Source organism: Corvus moneduloides, chromosome 12 (assembly GCF_009650955.1).
Source record: "Corvus moneduloides isolate bCorMon1 chromosome 12, bCorMon1.pri, whole genome shotgun sequence".
In the NCBI taxonomy this organism is placed as follows: domain Eukaryota; kingdom Metazoa; phylum Chordata; class Aves; order Passeriformes; family Corvidae; genus Corvus; species Corvus moneduloides.
In genome coordinates, this window is record NC_045487.1 from 2,735,001 (window position 1) to 2,757,296 (window position 22,296).

Sequence of the window (22,296 nt, forward strand, 5' to 3'; positions counted from 1 at the left end):
GTTCTGTAGAAATTAATCTCGGTAAAGTTTTCAGCCGAGGGGAGGTAAGATTCCATCAACGATATTTCTAGGAAGGGACAGCGCTGGGACACCGCAGGGGTGGCTTTGCTCAAGCTCTGCATTTAAAAATTCCTGCATTTTAAAAACTTATATCGTTAAAGAAATCCCATGTTCTTGTGTACGCTAAGACACAGCCCAAGTTGTAAGGAGAAATATGATTTATTTGAAAACCGAACATAAAAGTGTGAAGTCGCTCTCAAATTATTCCAGAAAAAAAAAATAAAAGTTTTCTCTTATGACCATACCTTTACATGAAAATTATCAGCTTATCTCGCTGAATTCACTATTTTTTTTCCACAAACAAAATATCCCCGGACATTTTCTCGGTGGATGAAACCCTCCCCGAACATTCCAAATTATTTCCATCAAAATGAAATAACAGTTTTGAAGTGCCCGGAGAAACTTCCCAATCCATTTTTCCATCGCAGATCATTTTTAACCATCCCTCCTTGTAGAGGAGCTGCCTCATAATTTATTTTTTTTCCCTCCCCTCAGTTATCGCATAAAATCGTTTCCTTTCTTATTAAGAAGATCTCCGGTAATTAAAAGCCTCGCCGGGTTCCCACGGCCGGAGCCGGCTGCGGTCTCGTCCCCACCGCCCGGGCTGCGAGCGGGAAAGGGACCCTTGGTCTCAGCAGCCAGCCAAAATCCCAGCCCGACTTTGGGGGAAAAAAATATCTTTGTTTAAAGCCTTACGAAACCACACAAATTGCGAGGAGGGAAAGGCAGAATTACAGTGTAAGAAACCCAAAAAATCACCGCTTAGGAATCAGAGCGGCAGCAGCCAGGCTCGGGGGAGGCGGCGGCAAGGAGCCCGGCCGAAGTGACAGCGAATTCATTTCAACCTTAGCTTGGTCTTTTCGGGCTCGAATCGATTTTGCAGCGCTATTTTTGATTATAAATATATTTTGATTTTTTTTTTCCCTGCGGAGCGGGGAAATCGCTGGTTCCTCACCTTGGTTCCTTCACCCTGCAGATCCGCTTTTCTCTCGGGTGGAACAGAACAATTCGCAGCGCTTTCCCCCAACACTTGAGTTTACACTTGGTCACCATGCGTCCCTAATTGTCCCACTCTGATTGCCTCTAATGAACTCATTAGGGAGAAGGCAGAGGGGCGGATTTCACAGGCACAAGAAAATCCGCCTCAACGCCCGGAACGAAAAAAAAAAATAGACGCTTAAATGCGCTCTCTGTTTATTGTTGGTTTTGTTGGGTTTTTTTTAATAATAATAAAATATCCCCAAACTCCCCCAAAGCGGCAGAAGAACCTCTGAACCCGCAGCGACGGCGCCACCGGGGCCGAGGCGCGCCGCGATGTCACCGCCACCGGGCGAGCACCTCGGGACGGACCCGGCGGCCTCTCCCGAGGAATTTCACTTAAATACATTTAAAAAGGCGAACGCAGGAGCTGCCCTGCACAGGGACATCGCGATACCGGCACTACGGGGCAACAAGCGCGGTGTCTCCGCTCCCGCCATCCCCGGCATCAACCTGCCTGCAAAAAGTGCTTCAAAACTTCGCCGTTGGCCGCGGCGCTGGCAGCGGGCACATCCCCCGGCCGGGGCGGCTCGGCTCGGGGCTCTTTTTGGGGCCAAATCGTTAAAACCTCAGGGCGGAGGGGGCTGTGGGTGCCCGGCGCGGGGCTCGGCGCGGCCCGGGAGCGGCGCGGCCCGGGGCGCGCGCGGGGGCCGCTCGCCAGCGCCGCCGCGTCCCGCGCTCCCATTGGCTGCGGCCGCGGCACCGCGCGCTCCCATTGGCTGGCGGCGGCGGCGGGGGGCGGGGCCAGCGGGGAGTAAAAGCGCGGCGGCGGCGCGGGGCGAGTTTTGAAGCTGCGCAGCGCGGCCGGGAGGGAGCTCGGCGGCTCCCGCACCCCTCCGGGGGCTCCGGAACGCTTCGGGCCGTTGTTGTGACAAGGACTGGGTTTTCCGCAAGGCTGCTTTTTCTTCTTTTTTCTTTTTCAATTTTTTTTTCCAATTTTTTTTTTTTTTTAAAATTCTTCGTTTTTGTTTTGTTTTCTAAAATTCCCTTTTCCTGCGAGAACAGGCCCCCCCAGCCCAGCTCCCCGCAGCAGTGCCCGCCGCCGCCGCGGGCCGTAGGCGTGTGTACAAGAATCATAGTCATACAGAGGGAGGGAGAGGCCGCCAGAGACCACCCTGCCCCCGGCGACGCGGAGGATGCCGCTGCGGTGCCGCTGCTAGAGGACACGCTGGGATTGAGCTCGGCTCCGAGACTCTCTCTCTCTCTCTCCCGCTCTCTCCCTCTCTCCCTTCTCCGCAGAGGGGTCCCGGACGGGGGTGAGGCCCTTCCACCCTCCTCCTCTTCCTCCTCGCCTGCCCGGCCGCGGGAAGCCCCTCTCCATGATGCAGGCTCGCTACTCCGTCTCGGACCCCAACGCTTTGGGAGTGGTGCCGTATTTAAGCGAGCAGAATTACTACCGGGCGGCCGGGACGTACGGCGGCATGGGCAACCCCATGAGCGTCTACTCGGGCCACGCCGAGCAGTACGCGGCGGGCATGGGGCGCTCCTACGGCCCCTACCACCCGCACCAACCCACCGCCCCCAAGGACCTGGTGAAGCCACCTTACAGCTACATCGCCCTCATCACCATGGCCATCCAGAACGCCCCCGACAAGAAGATCACGCTCAATGGGATTTACCAGTTCATCATGGACCGCTTCCCTTTCTACCGAGAGAACAAGCAGGGCTGGCAGAACAGCATCCGCCACAACCTCTCCCTCAACGAGTGCTTCGTCAAGGTGCCCCGCGACGACAAGAAGCCGGGCAAGGGCAGCTACTGGACCCTGGACCCCGACTCCTACAACATGTTCGAGAACGGCAGCTTCCTGCGCCGCCGGAGACGCTTCAAGAAGAAGGATGTCTCCAAGGAGAAAGAGGAGGCCCGGGAACGGCTGCTGAAGGAGCAGCCCAAGCCCCCCGGGCTGCCCGGCGCCGACCTCCCTAAGGAAGCCTCCTCCTCCTCTTCCTCTTCCTCCGCCTCGGCGCCGGCCTCCGAGAAGAAGGTGGTGATCAAGAGCGAGACGGCGTCTCCCGAGCTGCCCGTGATCACCAAGGTGGAGACGCTGAGCCCGGCCAGCGGCGGGGCCCTGCGGGACAGCCCCCGCAGCGCCGCCTCGCCCCCCGCCGCCGCCTCGCCGGAGGCATCGCTGCCCGAGCATCACCCGGCCGGCAACGGGCTGCCGGGCTTCAGCGTGGAGAGCATCATGACCCTGCGGACTTCCCCCGCGGGGGACCTGAGCCCGGTGAGTGCCGCCTCGGGCAGGACGGGCGGCGGGCTGGCGCTGGGCTACCCCGCGGGGCAGCCGTCGGGCTACAGCGCGGCGTGCAGCCAGGCGCTGGACACTAGTGGGAGCTACCACTGCAGCATGCGGGCCATGAGCCTCTACAGCGGCGACAGGCCGGGCCACATGTGCGCTCCGCTGGAGGACGGGCTGGCCGAGCATCCCACCGGCGCCCCGTCGCCCCTCGGCACGCTGAGCCTGCCCGCGGGGCAGGACGGAGCGCTGGGCACCGGGCATCCCCACGGAGGCGGCGGAGGTGGAGGGGCGGCGGGGGGACAGCCGCCGGCCTCCTGGTACCTCAACCACGGCGCTGAGCTGAGCCACCTGCCCGGGCACACTTTTGGCTCTCAGCAGCAGACTTTTCCCAACGTGCGGGAAATGTTCACGTCGCACCGGCTGGGGATGGAGAGCGCGGCGCTGAGCGAGCACCAGGTGAGCAGCAACTCCGCCTGTCAGATCCCCTACAGATCCGCGCCCTCCCTATATCGCCACGCCGCCCCCTACTCCTACGACTGCACTAAGTACTGAGTAGCCGCCACCCCCCGCCTAGGCCCATCCGAAACAACAAAAAAAAAAAAGCTTAAAAAAAATATTATTAATAATAATTATGAAAAAATGATTGGGAGAAATAAACCCACACCAAACGCAGAAAAAAAAGATGACAGCGTCCCCATGAACCTTGTGGCCACCACAGTTTTAAGATCCCAAAAGCCCCGTTTTGGGCCTCCTTAAATCCGGACAAGTATGTTTTACTTGAAAAAGGGGGATCTCTCATTTGAAAAAGGAAAAAAAAAAAAAAAGAAAAAAAAAGAAGGAAAAGGTTAAAAAAATTATATATATATATGTCTATCTAAAAGTGGCAAATTTTATATGCTAAAGTATAGGGGGGTCTCAGAAAAATAAGTTATGGACCAATATCACAACGACCATTTATACGTTTTAAAAGGAAAAAAAAAAGTTTATAAATATATATATAAATATATGTCCTGGGTATTTTTGAAGTTCTCTGTTGTGCTGTAAAAAATGTGTGGATTTCTAATCAGGCTGATTTTCAGAGCCATTAATATAATATTTAAAGTTGAGTTCACTGGATTATTTTTGTCTCGCCCAACGGTTCCTAACTTCCAAATTAATGACAAGTGATTTCTTCTTCTGTGTACAATTATGCAATAGATTTTCTTTCCTTTTAGAGCTGTTCTTTTCGCAAGATGAGGAAATAATTTATTTTTTGCTGGTGGATTTTTTTTTTAATGGAAAAAAATAGACAAAGTATCTGATACTTTTTTATTATTATTTACGACGTGTGATGTTTTGTATCATAGATTTCACCTTTACCATTCCTAAGGACTATTTGCTTTAACCTGCTTCGAAGTTCGTTTGTCTTATGTGGTCCTAATTGTTGTACTTACCTTAAAATAAATCCATGCTGGTTTTTTCTGCTCCAAGTCTGGCACTTCTCTGTGTATAAACTGGGGGTTTCGTGCAGGTTTTTTTCTTTCTCCCTTCACCTTTCCTTCACGCAGAAAACGCGGCGCTGGTTGTTTTTAAAACAAAGTCGTTTTCCTGAAGGTTTCTGAGGATTCTTTCTTGGAGAAAAGGTTGAATTCACGTGAAGAGCCGGAATTGTTCAGCTGGGGAGGGGGGGAAGGAAAAGCACCTCGGGGGCAGCCGGGGCTGAGCCCCCTCAATCCCGAATCCCTGCCGCCTTGAAATTTAGGGAGTTTTCCCCGGCCTCCGATGGGGAAAACAGGGAAAACAGGAGGCACAGGGAGGGGAATTTCTGCTCCTCTCGCCCCGTCCTTGCGAGCGCGGCCCTTGCGCGGGGCTCGGCGTCTCTGCGCCCGGAGCCGCCTCTTTCCAGGACAGAAAACAACCCTCCCTAAAAATCCGTTTTATTTATTTATTTGCTTTTCTTGAAAGGAATCCCGAGTGCCCGGGAGTGAGAGCGATCACTTAAACCCGGATTCGCTGTGGCGTCTTAAAAAACAAGGTGGAAAGTTCACTCGAGAATCATTTCACAGTTTTGATGTGCTCTCTTGTTTGAAGAATTGGCTGATTTTAAACTTCCCTTTATCTATTTGAGCTCCTGTTCGCAAGGCCGGGCACTGCCAGATATTCTTGTTTTTCCCAAATCATCCTTTAACCTGTCCGAGGAGCTTTAATCCAGGGCAAAACACAGGATTTAGCAATCCTGAACCCTGGGAATGCCGGCAAAGCCTGAAGCAGAGTTTAGGAGGTTTTTGAAACTTTTCAAACCCAGCTCACTGGAGCCAGGCTCCTTTCCCAGCTTGTAAAATCACATCCATCCAGCATTTCCAGGGAATAACTCCCAACCGTGCCCCCTCCCCAGCTCCCGCAGCCCTCCAGTGCCCCCCGTAGCCCTTTTTTTTTGGGTTATACCCACGTCAGGCTGTTCAAATCGATGATCTAAATTGGTTTTGACCGGTTAAATTTCGCCTGCGCTTGAAAGTTGGCAAAAAGCACCGAAACTCTCGATGTAAATGAGAAAAAAACGTCTGAGCCTCACTTGATCTGTGTTTTAAGGAACGTTCTTGTAAAAAAAAAGCTCCTGCAGTTTTTCCTGGCTCTCAGAGGGTGGTTTTTATTTAATTTTATATTTTCTTCTTTTTTATTTTTTTAATGAAATAAAATCCGAAGCGCTATCTTAATAAGAGAAAATAAATAGTGTAAAGGATAAAAAAAAAAAAATAGGGTGAAAGGGAAATAAAGAGAGTAAAATGGTGAGAAGAAAATAAATAGGGGGGAAAAAACCTAATGGGGAAAGAATTCTCCCCTGGTCCAGACCCTCTTCCCGTGGGACTTTTTCCTGCGTGGATCCCGGGGACGCTGGCGGGGAGATGACTGAAGTCAGGTGCCTGCTGTGGGTTTTCCCACACTCGTCGAGAAATCCCGGGATCGCCGCTGCTCCCACATCTTCCAACCCGGGCGCTGGGCACCCTTTTCCTCAGGCAGGGATGGGATGCCCAGGGGATGCGGTGCCGGCATTCGGGACACCGCCAGGGCTCTGCAGCCTCCCCCCGGCTGCTGCTGGACACTTCCTGGGGATCCCCCTTCCCCTCAAAGCTCCTTTTTGGTGTTTCTTTCCGCACCTCGCCCCTGTAGGACGCTCCCGCACGGGATCTGCGCCGCTCCCGTCCCCTCTCCCCTCTTTCCCGTCCCACTGGAGAGCTCCTGCCGGGGCTGCGAACATCGTCCCTTTGCTGCGCCCCGTCCTGCCCCTGTCCCTCGTCCCCAGTCATCCCCAGCACCCCGCGGGGAGCCCTTTGGGGTGGGCCGCTGTCCCGGGGGAGGCGAAAGCCCCGTGCGGGACGCGGGGATCCTTTTGGGACTCTGTTTGAAAGCTGAGATCGGCAGCTCGATAGCGCGATCGGAGTCTGTCGCGACAGGTGACTCCAGCCCTGCCGGAGCAGAGGGGAGGGAAGGAAGAAGTGGAGGAAAGAGGAAGGCCCAGGGTAACTTTTGAAGGCGGCAATGAGCAGATTTAGCTCTGCAGCCCCTCGAAGGATAAACCCCCCCATAGCCCCTCTCCCCGCAGGTCAAGGGGGCCAGGCTTCACCCCGGGGACTGGCTGATGCTGCTGCGTGGCCTGTGGCCCCAGGCTGGGACTCAGGGTGGCTCCGGGTAAAGAATGAGGACGGTGGATGGATTTCATACAAATATATATATATATATTATTGTATTGCCATTCACCGCCGGGTTTCCAAACCTGTCCAAAACCCCAGACAGTTTCGGTTTTGGGGAGAAGAGCCAGCGGTTTTCCACCTCGTCCCCGCCGGGAAGGTCCTTCCAGTCAAGGAAGCGTTTCCCTGGTGTTCCAGGCCCCGGGTGAAACGTATTCCCTTCAGGAATTCCCCCGGGCCTCCGTACAGTCCAGCAGGAGCTGTCTCGTTCCTCCCAATTAATCCCACCTTCCCTAGAGTTCATGGGAAGGCACCGGCCAAGAGGTTTTTGGGGAAGGCCACGAGCTCTTCTGTCATTTTGGAAGGGACTTCGCAGAAAATCCATACTCGGCACTGGAAGGCCGGGAGAGAAGGAAATACATCCCTGATCCCGGGGCAATTCCGGGCGACCTCGCATCTCTACAGCACCGGGCTCGGCCAGGGGGCGAGGGGCGAGCAGCTCCCGCCGGGAGCTCATTCCTGAGGGAGCCCAGGCCGGGATGCAGCGGGGAGCACTGATTTACACCCCTGCTCCCCCCCATCCCGGGATGCAGCAGGAGCGGGAAGTTCTGATTCGCACCCCTTCTCCCCTCCAAGACTGGGATGCAGCCGGAGTGTGGAGCACTGATTTTTGCCCTGTTCCCCCATCCCGGGGTGCAGCAGGAATGGGGAGCTCTGATTTACATCCTGCTCCCTCTAAGACTGGGATGCAGCAGGAGTGGGGAGCTCTGATTCACATTCCCGATCTCTCCCATCCCGGGATGCAGCAGGAAAGGGGAGCTCTGATTCACACCCCATCTTCCCTCCAAGGCTGGGATGCAGCAGGAGTGGGAAGCACTGATTCACACCTCTGCTCCCCCCATCCCGGGCTGCAGTAGGAACGGGGAGCACTCATTTGCGCCCTGCTCCCCCCCGGGGGCTCCGGGAGGGACCTCTCCTCGCTGCTGCTTTAAAAGGGGCTCGTCAGCTGCAGAGGAGGGGAAACCCATCCAGGAGCGCCTCCATCGCCGGCTCCGCGTTGTTTGTTTTTCTTTTTTCCGTTCAGGGAGAGAGCGACGGTACCGACAGCATCAACGAGAACCCCGCTCTGTCGCTTCCCCGGCCCCCCCGCAGCCGGCGGAGCCCCTCGGAGGGCCGATCCCGTGCGGATAACGCAGCGAGCTCCAGCGATGCCGCCGGCAGGAAAGGGATAACAGGGATAACAGGGATAACAGGCAGCACATGAGCTGGGAAGAAGGAACGGAGAGAAAAGCCGCATCCCCGCCTCCAAGGATTTCCCACCGCCAAGAGGGGAAAACAAGAGAGGAAGCAAGAATTTTACTGGGGGAGGGAGCTCAGGGAGCGCGCGGGAGCCCGTGCGACTGTCCTGCCGTACACGCGAGTATTTATTATTTTACTAATCCGTGCCTGGAGTGTCTCAAGGAGCGGGGCACTCCCCGAGGTGGGAAGAGGAGGGGGGCTGCTCTGAGGATGCGCCGGGCGGGTCAGAGCAGCCGCGCTCTGCTCCATCCCTCCCCGGCGAGGATGCTCCAGGGACGGGGAGGCTGCCCGGGGAGCGCTGGTCCCCGGTGTCAAGAGGCGGGGAGCCCCCAGATCCCTCCTTTTACACATCTCTTTTTGTTTATTTGGGGATTTATTGCGCTTTTGGCAGGGCGGCTGGGTGCTGCAGCTCCCGGGGGCCGGCGGGGGTGCGCAGGGCGGGGGAGGGATGCGGAATTACCGGCGAGGGCGGTGTTAGAGGGGGGAATTCCCCTCCCACGCGTGGACCCGGCCAGTGAGAGGGGAGACCCCCACACCCCCGCCCGAGAAGCCGCCTCCCTGCGCACCCCGGCTGCGTTTCCCAGGCTCTCCTGGCTGTTTGCAGCTTTCAGGCCGCATCTGCAGCTCCACAGCATCGCGCTGGGTTTTACCCTGGGGATGAAACTCCTTCTCTCAGCGGGGGAGCGGCAGTGGGCGAGAAATCCCGCGGGTGAAGGGGAACATTCAGGGAAATTCGGGCGTGGGGAGGCGGAGGCATCGCCAGGGCCGGGTGCTGCTGGGGGACACACTGGAGCTCGGCTTTTACCTCTTCCCCCGCCAGGTAAAAATCCCAGCAGGCTCGTGGGAGCTGCGCTGTTGGGATATCTCTCTTTCAAGGAGAAAGGATCCCCCTCAGGCCTCTTCTTCCCTGCCCCGGAGAAAAGATGCTTCACGGAACAGAGGCTCCCGAAGGTCTCAGCCTGCGGGGGGACTGGGGATACAGGCGACCCCTCCAACTGCATCGGAATCCCTCGGGGCCTCGGATTAAAGCTGTTACGTCAGTGAATTAAAAAAAAAAAAAAATCCAACAACAGAAAACACAGCCCCAAACCTGGACGTTTATACAGAAAAAGAGCATCACAAATTCCTAATGTAAGCACCGGCCAGCTGTGTGCACTTGTAAAGTTGTTATAATCCCCCTCCTTGTTATAAACAGGAAAGTACATAATATAAAGCAACAGGCCCGCATTCACAAATACTGACCCTCCTCCCCGCGCCTGCCAAATTCCCCTTTTTCTGCAGTCTCCCCCGGCGCAGCTCTGCCTGCTCGGGGGTCTCTTTTCGCTGGTCCCTGGGGGTCTCCTTGGGGTGGAAAACCGGGTCCCTGCAGCGGGAGGTGCAAAGGACCCCTCCACCTCTGAGCCCCCCTTCCCTTTTCCTTCCTCCCGATCGCAGCTCTGCCTCCTCCTCTCATCCACCCCTTTCTCTCCTTTCTTGATTTTTTTTTTTTTAATTTTCGTGTTGTTTAATGTCCCAGTTTTGCTGCGGGGATCCCTGGGCGCTGCTCCCCAGCTCCAGCAGTGTACATCCTGCTCTGCTGTGTGTGCTTACAGCGTCAAAGGGTGGACGTGATATTTCAAACATCAGATCAGTGCGTTTATATATTGGGTGCCCGGAAATTTTTCCAAATAAACACAGCTTGATTCGACTTGGGTGGGCAGACTTATCAACAGACTAATTCTATAAACAAATGAAGGAATAACCCGGAGACCATTGGCTGGTACCAGCGAGACACGTGGAGAGTGCTCGGAGTTTTGTAGCAATGAAATTTTAATTAATGTGGGTGGGCTGAGAACACAAACGACTGTTTATCAGAGACAATTTATTTTCCAGCGCTAAGTCAACATATAATAGCAAACTTACAACAATTATTTAACTTTTTTTTTCCCTCCTTTTTTTTTTTTTTTTTTTTTTTTCTTAAGAGCTATGAAGCAGGGACAGAGGCAGAGCGAGCTCCTTCAGGCAGGGCTGGGAGCTGAGCTCGCACAAACAGCTCCCCGGTGGACTCGTCCCACGTTCTTGCACTGCCCCGTCCCTTCGCTCGGCTCCGAGGGGGAAGACGCGGAGCTGGGAGCCCGCCGGCGATGAGCCACATCTACGGCAGCCACCTCTCCCCCCTGGGCAGCCCGTCCATGGTTTACCTGCCGGCCGCGCTCGGCTTCGCCCCCGGGGGGGCGATGTCCCGGCAGGACCCCCCGCAGAAACCCCCCTACAGCTACATCGCCCTCATCGCCATGGCCATCAAAGAGGCTCCGGAGCAGAAGGTGACCCTCAGCGGCATCTACCAGTTCATCATGGACCGCTTCCCCTTCTACCACGACAACAAGCAGGGCTGGCAGAACAGCATCCGCCACAACCTCTCCCTCAACGACTGCTTCGTCAAGGTGCCCCGCGAGAAGGGGCGGCCCGGCAAGGGCAGCTACTGGACCCTGGACCCGCGGTGCCTGGACATGTTCGAGAACGGCAACTACCGCCGCAGGAAGAGGAAGCCCAAAGCCGCGGCCCCGCCGGACGCCAAGGGTGGCGAGCAGCCGGGGCCGCCAGCTCGCCCCGTCGAGCCCAAGCGGGCCAAGGGCAGCGCGGCGGCAGCGGCGGCCCCGGGGGACGCGGGGGTCCCACGGCCGGGCGGGGGGACAGCGGCTTCCCCCGGGGGGCCGCCCCCGCTCCCCGCCGCCGCCGCCGCCCCGCCGCACAAGAGCGGCCCGCGGGGCCGCAGCTTCAGCATCGAGAGCATCCTGGCGCAGGGGCTGCGGCCGCCGCCCCCCGGGGCAGCCCCCAAGGCGGCCCGGGAGAGCCCCGCCGGCTGCCTCGGCGGCTCTCTGGTGGCCAGCGGCGGCTTCGGGCCGGCCCTCAACGCCTCTCTCATGCTCGACTCCCAGGTGCACGGGAGGCTTTACCACATCGGCATCCCCTTCCTCTCCTGCTTCCCTCTGCCCTTCTCCGAGGCGGTGTTTAATTTCCAGTAGTAGCCCCACAATTAACGCCCCGCGGCCCCGAGCGCTGCTCCGGGGGGCGCGATGGGAGGGAGAGATCGGACTCAGACCTCACCACGCGGGTAAAGACCTAAAAAAAAAAAAAACCCCAAAGCGACGTTTTAAAGGTGACTCAGGATTTCAGGGCATTTTCAAGGCGCGTCTTGCTGCGGACTCTCTTTAGCGGTTGCCTCCCACCCCCTGCCAGAGCGACTTTTGAAGGTAAAGCGGCTTTGTTTTCCCGTGGGCGGTGGAGGTCGAGGCAGGCACGGGGGGAATGCCCACGCTGGCCCCCAAGCCCCGTGGGGTTTGCTCTGCACCTTTAGTCTTTGCATCCCTCAGGTTCCTCAGACCAGGTTTCTCTGGAGCCCTTCAGGTCTCTGTTTTCTTCTTTTATTTTCCATTTGAAAACCAAGCCCCATCCCGGGGGGAGGAGGCTGAGATTTGTTTTGCCATGAATACCCACAGGTATTAATAATGCCCAGAATTTTGCCATGAATACCCACAGGCACATAATAATTCCTGCTATTCCCCACTGGCCTGGTCTTCCCGGTGGGGAAAGGCAGGTAACTGGAGCTGAACTAACGGCAGATCAAGCAACCCAGGCTCATCCTGCACATTCCTGCTTGCTTTGATCCAGCACGGTGTGGAACTGGTTTCCTGCCCAGCACTGGTGCTTTGGAGTATCCGCACAGAGTTTCTCCTCATGGATGTGGCCAAAAAGAGGGGGATGGATGAGCAAACATGGACATTTGTCTGCTTTCCATATCTTGCTAGGATCAGTTGCTTCTGACCAAAAAAGACTGAGGCAGGGTTGTGGAGGCTGGGACAAATACCAGGGAAAAAAAAAAAAAAAGAGACATCAGCTATGTTTCTAAAGTTTTCTTTATTCATGAAGAAGGAAGAATCCTGACACATTGCAAGAAATCAGGAATATTTTGTATTTTTGTTTGCCATAAATAGAGGCTTTTTGTATATTAGTGGATAAATGCCCCTTTGGAAAATAAATTTATATTCCCAATTTTCATTATGAAACCAAACCTATATCCAATAAAGGTATTTTTGTTCAGGAGTGTGGCTGGTGTGATGTAAAACACTCCTTGGCTTGTGCTGGAGGATGAAGGAATGGGGCCTACTGCTGGAGGCAGCAAATATCCTGGTGCTGGACCACAAAAAGATGGGAGAGGCTACAAATGGGCTGCTGGGAAATTACCTGTTCCTTGAAACTGATGAAATCTTTCCCAAAATGATTGTTCCTCCTTCTCCATCCAACCCCATCTCAAAAACAAAGCCTGCTCTTAAATGAGCACCTGGATATTGGAAATGTGGGGTTTTCAGGTGAGTTTTGATTCAGTTTTTGCAGAGGAAGGCCGACATCAATTCCCTGACATTTGAACCAGGGTTGCTCATTGCAGCCCAAGGCAAAGAGCTCTCACGTGGGGAAGGACAGAAAGCCTCCAAAAGGTGGGAACTGATATTCAGCTTCCCAAAAAAATGATGCTCGTAGGCAGATCCCTGGATAGGCCGAGCTGCAGCTTCTCAATGTGAAAAAAGAGAATTAAAAAAGACCTTTTATTTTTTAAAAATAGATTTGCAAAATAGACTTGATTTTAATAAAACCCTTTATATTCTTCCTATTTCTGACAGCTCCTGCTTGAATATCTATTGAGTGCATTGTTCAAAGCTATGGCACTGAATTAGAAAATGAAGGAACGTTTGTAAAAGGTTGTGAAGGTGTCACCGCTCAGTCCCCACCATAACTCCAGGGCTGGCTGAGTGCTGAGAGGGTTAAAGCTCCCTGTGTGCCACCCCTGGGCCTGCAGTGCCACTCCTGGGTGGCATTAGGGACAGGTACCACTTACAGAAGTGGCCACCTGGCCAGGAGGTTTCAGTTCCGGGCTGGGCACTGACATCACCGGCCTGTTTGGGGTCTGGGAGGTGACATCACCCACAGGAAGCTGCAGGGGGAGGAACGTGAGCCCAGCAGAGACCTCAAATCCTTTCTCCACCCCCTGTGTGGTGATTTGGCCTCGGGGGTGAGGTGGGAGGTTGATGCTGCCTCCCAGGACTTGCCTGAAGGATCGGCATGGAGGCCCAGAGCCTGTTCCCACAGGGATCCTGCATCCCTGGTCTCCCCACAGCCTGGCCCATGGAAGGGTTTTACCTCCCAAAATTGGGTATTTATGCTCTCAGTCACCACTTCTAACCCGTGTCTTCAGCTCCTTTGCTTCCCTTTCTCCTAACTTGGTCCCCCAGCTGTGACCCCCAGTTTTGTCACCTCTCTGCTCCTATTCCAGCCCTCAAAGTACCTTTAGGACCTGAAAACAGGGCTTTTATTCCTATCCCACTTACACACGTGTAGCCTCTCCCCCTCCAAGCCCTTTCTGCACAAGGGCAGTTTTTTAGTGGTCAAAACCAGTGAGTCTCAGTTTAATACACGATGCATATTTTTATCACAGACACATTTTTTTGGAAACCCAGCTTTTTCTGTGCAATGGGAATTCGTTTCTTTGTGAAGCTTTGCTTTGACATTTGATCTTATTTCTGTTTTGGTGGAGTGGAGTGGGACCGAGTACAGCTGCAGCGTTTAAAAGCCACATTGAGCTTGATGTTGGTTTTGCTTGAAAGAGTGAAATTAGTAAACTTAACATGCTCTGCACAAAAGTGACACTAACTCCAGTGAACTCAGAACCCAGTGAACAGCTCTGAGGGGCAATTTGGAATTAATTGGGATCAGGCCAGTGCTGTAACTGGGGATGAATAGCAAGAGAAAGGGTCCTACTGCCAGCAGGCTGGATGAGTAACCACACACGGCTTTTGCACGTCATCTGTTTATAGAGAGGGGAGAAGCCGTGGTACAATAAAAACATACAGTGAAAACATAAAATAAAAACATAAAATAAAAGCACGCAATAAAAACAGCAGCAGAGCAACGAGTGTGCAGTCAATACACTGATTCCTGCCCTTTGGATGGGGCTGAGCATCCTTTAATCCTGTCCACATCCATGTGGATTTTGGTGCTGCGCAGTCAACGTGCCACGGAAATATCAAGGACCCGACAAGCTGCAAGGAATGGGTGCCAATGGTTTCACACCTGCTTCACAAGCCAAAAAAGCAGCTGCCAAGCACAGAACTGCCACCCAGCATTTCACTCATCCCTGGAATCTTCCCTCTCCTGGCTTTCCCAACCTCTCAGGGCTGGCTATAAACACCAGTCTGGAATACTGGGGAGAAGTGGAGAAAAGAGCCTGGGATGCAGAATAAACAGCACACTGCTTGTGTGGGCGATGGAGATGCCTTCCCCTTCCTCTGCAGAGGAATGACCTCTCCCAAGACAGCAAGGTTTCCCGTCTCCAGGCTCTGCAGCCAGCTTTAACTCCTAGGAGCAGGGGAGATCACAGAGTGGAAGAGGCTCACAGAGGACTTGTTTGGTTCCCAGAGCGGCTTTGCTCCAAACACGAGTTTCCTATGAGGGGAACTGAAAACCGGGCATATTAAAATAATTCCGGAATTTAATTTCTCATAAATGGGGCTTCCAGTCTTTAAACAGGCTCAGTGTGTGTTCTCCTAAAGTTGGTCCCATAGCAGGTATAAAATAGAATCAGGTATTTATGCATGAGCAGAAGACACTTTCAGGATTTGTCACTCGAGGTGTGTGGCTGTCCATGCCTGGTTCTAAGGTGACATCAATCTGAGGGACTTGGGAGCCTCTTCTGCTTCCCCCCCACCCCATTTTAAAAGTTAATTCTCTTTCCATTTTTTACCACAGAAGACACATAAAGGAGAGAGCATCCCTTTCCACACCCAAACTCACTGGCTTCCTGCTGACTGCTCCTAAGCCTGGTGTGAGGAGCAGCCAATTCCTGAAGAAAAAAAGGGAAGAAGGATCTGCTTCCTCACTTGATTCATAGCCCCGCACACCCAGAGACGAGATCTCCCAGGAGACAGCGTTCAGGATATTAAACAGATCACATATTTGATTTGAAATGAAAGACCAAGAAGACAAGATCACAGAATGAGAGGAGTTACAGATGGAAAAGGTCTATGGGGTTATGCAATCCATCAGTCTGGACGTTGCATAATTGCTCCCCACAGTATATTTTTAGTGCTTTATCCAGACAAATCATTAAGTGCTTTAAAATGGGCCAGATTCCTCAAACTCAGTGCGTGCTAAGTCACAGCTGATTTCGCTGAGCCTCGCAGCTCCAGCACCTAACAAGACACCAAAAGGAAGTTTTGTGTGGTCAGAGAGAAGAGAATGGGCCCTTCCAAAAGTAATCCAGGCCTGATTCACTATCCCTCACAGGAATCTTTCCTGTGACTGAATTAGACCTCTAAAATCTCATTTTCAGATTATAGCGAATAATACATTATTACTTATTCAGATGTTCGCTTAGGCCAAAGTAAAACATTGCTCATGTTCATGCGAACACAATTTGTTTTAAGCCAGCTTCAATGCCGGCTCAGCAAAGCGTAAAGAATGTTTATTTAAAATATAGTTGCTAAATTTAGCATGAGCTCAGTTAGCCTAAATCTTCGCGACATTTTTAGAGAGCACATTGCGAATCAGGAATGCATGGAGAAATAAATAAACTTTCCCACATTTTTGGAAATCGAGGAAGAATTTGCGAGCTCTTTCTCGCACGGGCGATTTCCGTGGATTGGAAAGCGCCGTGGAGGACGCAAATTTCCCACTGAACAGACAGTTGGAAACACACAACGCTGATCATTTTCACTGCAGTTTCGCTTCAAATAGTGCTCCCTCAAGGAGGAAACAAAAGCTGTCAGCCTTTTTTATAGAAATTACTCAGAGCCACCAACATGTTTCAATATTTACTCAAGCTCTTTGCGAAGCACCGAGAAGCAAATGGAGCTGGGCTTGGCCACGAGCCACATGCAGAGGAAATCTCAGGTCTGGATTAGGTCTTGTGACCTTTCCCAGGAATTCTGATACTGGATTTTACACCTACCTCTTGCACATTGGTTCTTGACATCCCCCAGCTGGATCATGGGCTGGGTAAAATGCCAGTCTGACTCTGGGCTGGACATTTAGACAGAAAATTTTTATGATTTTCCTTTTCACCTTCCTAAGCTTACACAGCTTAAAGAGTCACATCTGGGCCACCTTTGCCTCAAGTGACATTGCCTTAGAGACACGAGCAAACCCATGATGGGAAGATGAGCAGACATGTGAGGATAAGCAGTTAAATTCTCTTTCATCAGGTCAGATTTCATCACCTCCCTCTGTCCATCCCGTCCTTTGGCTGGTGTGAGTGGAGTGTTTCTGCTCCTAAAGTGGGGGGATTCCAGCTGTGCCCCTCATGGGGCTACAGGGCACAAGGGATGTGTCCCAGTATCCCCGATTGCCTTGGGTGGGATTGGGATCGGCTCCTCCCCAAGCGCACAGGTGAAATAACGGGACATGGAACAAGACACGGGGTTGATTTTTTTCCTTCCAAAGACAGAGCTCCACCACTTCCACTGTTTTTAGCAGCTTCCAGCATCCTCATCCCGTGACTCAGCTTCCCATGCCAGTGCCAAATCCCACCTGCAGACCCATCCTTCCCAGCCACCTCGGATCTCCCCCAGCTCTCCAGATGAAGCTCTGCAAATCCACTGGCCCAACACGGTAATTCCCAAATCCACAGTGAGCTGGACCCCTTAATTCTTCACTACTTATCTCCAATTGCTTACTAAGGTTCTGTTTTCGTTAGAAGAGCAATATGTAATAATAGTTGTTAAAATAATTGTATTTCTGTTTTTACATCTGTAAAGATTAAGTTAAACAGTATGAAGCCCATTAAACTATTTCATGTCATGCTGCCATAAATTTCCTCCATTCCCATTGCTACTATTATTCCAGAGTAAACTCTGAGATCAAGCTGCTGCCACAGAGAGTTATTTATAGGAGCTCATTCATCAATAAAAACTTCAAAAGAAATCTGTTACTCTTCTATTGGGAAGCCAAAGAAAACTAACATAAAGACAACCCTGTTAAGAAACAAAGCTAAGGAGACCACAAGACATTTAGTTAAGGAAAATCCTGATTTCTAACAAATGCCATGCAAGGAGGGGAAGAGAGAGAGGAAAAAAAAAGGAAAAGATTGCTGGCAGCATGAATCCTTTTAAGTTGTTTCACTCTCATTGGATGGTTAAAATAAACTGTTCAACAGTTGTATTTGGACTGGCTCAGCCCCCTCATTAGGCTCCATGTGATGGATTTGGGATCTCACAGTGCGTAAGGAGCTCTTCATCCCTTGCAAAAGCTGGTGGTGTCCTGCCACGTGTCCCAGCTGCTGCTACACCCATCCACCAGCACAGCAGAAACCCAACGAGAAATGATGACTGAGCATCAGAAAGCATCCACCTCCCTCAAGGTAAACAGATAAACCAGAAACAGTTGTGTTTCATCATCTCTGTCTCATTTCTTGCCGTGCCTTTCTCTGTACACCTGAGCTCTGCAGGGCTGGCTTTGGTGGTCACGATGGTCCTGCAGAAGCTTAAATGTAGGAGAGCTGCAGTGCTGCCCTTCCCTGCTCCACCTGAAAAACAACCTGAGAACAGGTCGAGGGAGGGGATTCTGCCCCTCTACTCTGCTCTTGTGAGACCCCACCTGGAATCCTGTTCTGCTGCCACAGTATGAGAAGGACATGGAGCTGTTGGAAAAAGTCCAAGGACGGCCACGAAGATGATGAGGGAAAAAAAGTGTTTTCTCTATGAAGGAGGCTGAGAAAGCTGGGACTGCTCAGCTTGGAGAGGAGAAGGTTGTGTAGAGATCTTAGAGCTCCTTCCAATATCTGAAAAGGCTACAAGGAAGCTGGAGTGGGATTCTTCATCCTGGAGTGACAGGACAAGGAGGAATGGCTTCAAACAGGAAAAGAATAGGCTTAGATTGGATACGAGGAAGAAATTCTTCTTTGTGAGGCCCTGGCACAGGGTGCCCAGAGGAGCTGTGGCTGCCCCATCCCTGGGAGTGTCCAAAGCCAGGCTGGCTTGGGCTTGGAGCAACCTGGGACAGTGGAAGGTGTCCCTGCTCATGACAGGAGTGGAATGAGATGATCTTTAAGGTCCCTTCCAACCCAAACCATTCCATGATCCTGTGATCTCTCTCCTTTTGGTCCCTGTCTCATTAACAGCTCGACAACAGTGAGACCTACCTGGAGGTCCCTGAAGGAGCAGGCACTCTGTGATCAGCTGCATCACGGCAACACCAGCCTGAAATTGTGTTTTTCAAGCTCACCAGAGAGAGACTCCCTCATTTCCATCAGAGGGATCTGAATCCTGAGGACAACATGGACACAGAGCTCCTGCACAACACAACACTGCACAACATTTCATAATCACATCCCCAAACGTGAAAGCTCAAAGGTGAGGATTCTGTTTCCCAGGGATCTCTTTCCATCCTTACTCATGCAAAGCTGGGCAGGGCGCTTTGCATGGATTCACCTCCACCAGCACTCATCACACAGCAGCTCAATTCCTGCTCTGAGCTGGCCATCAAAATGATCTCCAGAATCTGCCAGGACACAAAACACCTTCAGAGCACTGAAACTCCCAACCACCTGAGGCTTTAGTGAAATCACCCTTTGGTTACATGTGGAGGAGCTGGATAAAATCTGGTTTAGGGAATTGGAGGAGGTGGAATTTCACTTGCAGCAAATGCAGCCTTTGCCTAAACTGTCCTCTCTAAACTCACCCAAAAGGCTGCTTTTATTTTCCTTACAGCCTCACAGTGCAGGTGAGACATCCCTGGTTTCCTCGTGCTGAGGATTCACAGCAAGAACTCCCAAATCCCCACCAGTGATGGGATTTAAAAGCAGCCCAGTGAGGTAAAAGATAAAGAAATCTGTCAAAACTCCTCAAATTAGGGCCTGAATAAATCTCTTTGCCCACGACATCTGAAAGAATTACCCTCAACTTTGTCCATCTCTGCTTTGCTCCTAGTTGAGACTCGTGTAGCCAGCTTTAAACTGATGTAATTATGGTTGTTCAAAAAGAGTGGCAGAGCCAAGTCAGTCATGGTGACTCAACCATGCCAAGAGAAAAGTTTTTATACATTGCTGCAGCTCAGATTTGGAACTGGTCTAAACACTAAACACAAAGATTATTAATAAACATGCGATGTCTCTGTCTACAAACCAGATTTATTCCCATCTAACTGCAGTTACTGTTAAATATAATTGGTTTGTTACGAAAAGGGCAAAGAGAAGCCCTCAGTTGTTGTGTCTGGTTTCAGATTAGACGCTACAGAATTTCTGAGCAACAATAACAGCAATTGTGACCCACTTCTCATGGAGTATTTTCCACTGATTTCTCCTAAAGTGCTTTGCAGGGAAGGTCAGTAGAAAGACCCATTGTAAACACAGGGAAATCTCCTGATTATTTGTTTTGGATGGTTAGAGAGGAAATTGCATATGCTTTCATGGAAAAAAATCCTCTATTATTATCCTCTGTCCTAAAAAGGTGGTGGAGGGGGAAAGCCTGGTGACTCTGATCTGAATTATCCTAAAGCAAATTTCTGGCAAACCAGATGAAGCCAGACGACTCTGGATTTAATGAGGGTAAATAGTAGCAGACTAAGTTAAAGCTTAAAACAGGACACTCAGCTGCTGCTCTGCTCTGCTTTGCTGCCTGTCTTGAAGCCTTTGATTGCCCAGTTTTATTTTCTTAGCTAATTTCAGAGATATTTTACTTCGCTTGAGCATCAACAGGTCACAACTGTTGGCAAAAACAAGTGGCAGAAAGCTGTAGGCACAGTTTACATACAATTAAGAAAATAATTGTGTTCAGAGTGTGAAATGCAATCACGTAGCCAAACTTGCCTGATAAGGCTTGAGGCTGAGCAGAGCCAGCCCAAGAGCAGACTGAGATGTGATTCAGCCCTTTGAAGTCTCTAATTCTTATTGTACCCATACATGATTTCTGTTGCTGGGGAAAACAAAAATCCCCATCCAAAATCCAAAAATCCCAGGTGCTCTCCTGTCTCTCCAGAGGGCTCTCGGCTGTGGAAGCTCCTTCTGGTGTGACTTCCTTGGAGCCAAGGGGAGCAGGAGGGGATGTTTGGAGGAGGTTCTGTCTCCCAGGGCTCAGCCAAGCTTCGCTGAGTGTTTAATTTGCAACACTCAGGCTTTGCCTGGGCAGGCACCTACCAGGGTTTGTTGGGTTGGCCTCCCAACCTTGCCTTCTCTGCCTTGGCTCTTGTCAAGTCTTCTATCAAGACAGGACTAGTCATACTCCACCCTGGTGGCTCAGCAGAGACCTTTTGGCCTTTCCTTGAGTTTCCAAAGGTGGAGGCAGGTTGTGAGAAAAGCTGCATGAAGGGAGGCTTTCATTCCCACTCCTGCTCCTTAGCAGGGCCAGCTGGTGTAGGACATATTCTGGGGTTTCCAAGAACCCAGAAGTGGTGGACAAGTGGTTACTGCCTGTAGATTGTTGCTTGTCTATCCAAATACAGTGAGGAATTAGTGACTCCATGGCCTTTTCCAGTCATTTGTTAAGATTTCTTCGTTAGCATCTCCACATGAGACACACTTCCCTCTGCTCTTACCCCTGCTTGCTTTAAAAGGGATCTTCTTTCCTTCCATTGAAAAAAGAAATCAACAGAAGGGCAAAATATCTTTCAAATGTCTAAGGAATGAGGTTTCTCCTTGAGAACATTAAAACTACAGAGGAAGCGTGAAGAATCAACTCTGACACACATGACAAATATTGAAAGGGAGCTGAAGCTAAAAGGCAACTCCTTGAAGACTTTGGATCATTAAGAAAGTGCATGAATGAGTTGGAATTCTTGAAAGAAAACCTATCCCGGGCTTACTCCCTTGGATCAGCGCCAGGGGCTGTGTGTTTGCCTCCCAAACTTTATTGCAGTAGTGATGTCTGAGGGAAAATCCATCTCCTCTGATTTCCTAAGGTTGGGAAGGATCAGTGAGCTGATGAACCGGGGGTTCCTGTGTGTGCATTTGGGGGCTTGGAGCAGAACTGGGAGCCCATAAATCCTGGCTGGCTTTGCCCCAGCCAGGGTAAGACCAGCAGCTCTGCTGTGGCCCAAAGGGCGACCACCAGAGAGCTGGGCTGGGCTGTACAGACCTTTCCCAGGCTCAGGGTCTCCCTGGATTGCTTTGCATCCACTGGAAAGTGCTGGGATGCAAATCCAGGGTCATGGCTGCGCAGAGTCCCGCGTGGATTCTGCAGCCCTGTGGCTGTGGCACAGAGATGTGGATGTGGAGTTTTTCACAGCGAGGGCTGTCTCTCCAGGTGATTCCTTCTGTTCTTAAGGAACACTGTGGGATTGAAGGTGAATCACCCACCTTCTGTCCAGGGCAGCTACACCCTCAGCTAACGAGGGAGCCTTTGGGTTTTAGGAGCAGAACATCTCTCCTGGGTGGCCTGAGCAGAGCCTGGCCTCTCTCCATGGCAGTCCCTGGCTTAGGCAGGCGTGGGAGCTGACCCTGAGTGGTGTCCGGCCCAGAGGGTGACCTTACAGACCACGGAAGCTTCACATGTGAAATATCCAAGCCCGCACTCCTTCCTGTGCCTCCACACAGCTCTCACACACAGCCCAGCATCGCTGCCTCACACAACACCACCCCAACATCACTGAGGTGACTCAGCTGCCCAGCAGGGAGGCTCACACCCAGCTGAGGGACCACACTCGGCTCTGCAAGAGAAGGGAGGTTGTGTAGGAAATGGGTTTGGGGTGGTTTGGTGTGGGAGAGGAGGGAGGGAGGCAGAGGGGTGTGCAGCTGAGCTTTCCCATGGTGGCTGCAGCAGAGTCATCTCCCAGGACTGGGCTGTGTCCTTTCTGCCATCCGCGTTTTACAACCAATTCCCAACCAGTTTTACAACCAATTCCCAGCTAGTTCCCTAGGAATAGCCTGTGCAGCTCTGGATGGGAACCATCCCAGCCTGGCGAGATAACGCCGTGAGCAAGCCGCAATCGGCGAGCTCTGAATTTCACAGCTGTGGTGAGACAGCCTTTAAAATCTC

At 52.0% G+C, this 22,296-nt stretch overlaps 2 protein-coding genes across 2 annotated transcripts; both read left to right on the plus strand.

Moving 5' to 3' along the window:
• Positions 1-2,073: 2,073 nt before the first annotated feature.
• Positions 2,074-4,804, plus strand: FOXC2 (forkhead box C2). The gene has a single exon (XM_032122141.1). It carries the CDS (start codon positions 2,418-2,420, stop codon positions 3,885-3,887), a length of 1,470 nt encoding a protein of 489 aa, XP_031978032.1. The 5' UTR covers positions 2,074-2,417; the 3' UTR covers positions 3,888-4,804.
• Positions 4,805-9,341: 4,537 nt separating this feature from the next.
• Positions 9,342-12,379, plus strand: FOXL1 (forkhead box L1). Its single transcript, XM_032122170.1, has 2 exons — positions 9,342-9,430; positions 10,261-12,379. The coding sequence occupies exon 2, from the start codon at positions 10,423-10,425 to the stop codon at positions 11,302-11,304; it is 882 nt and encodes a 293-aa protein (XP_031978061.1). The 5' UTR covers positions 9,342-9,430; positions 10,261-10,422; the 3' UTR covers positions 11,305-12,379.
• Positions 12,380-22,296: the final 9,917 nt, after the last annotated feature.

What these genes read in the sequence shown, in the direction of transcription:
- FOXC2 (XM_032122141.1), top strand. Translation starts at nt 2,418, where the DNA reads ATGATGCAGGCTCGCTACTCCGTCTCGGACCCCAACGCTTTGGGAGTG.
- FOXL1 (XM_032122170.1), top strand. Translation starts at nt 10,423, where the DNA reads ATGAGCCACATCTACGGCAGCCACCTCTCCCCCCTGGGCAGCCCGTCC.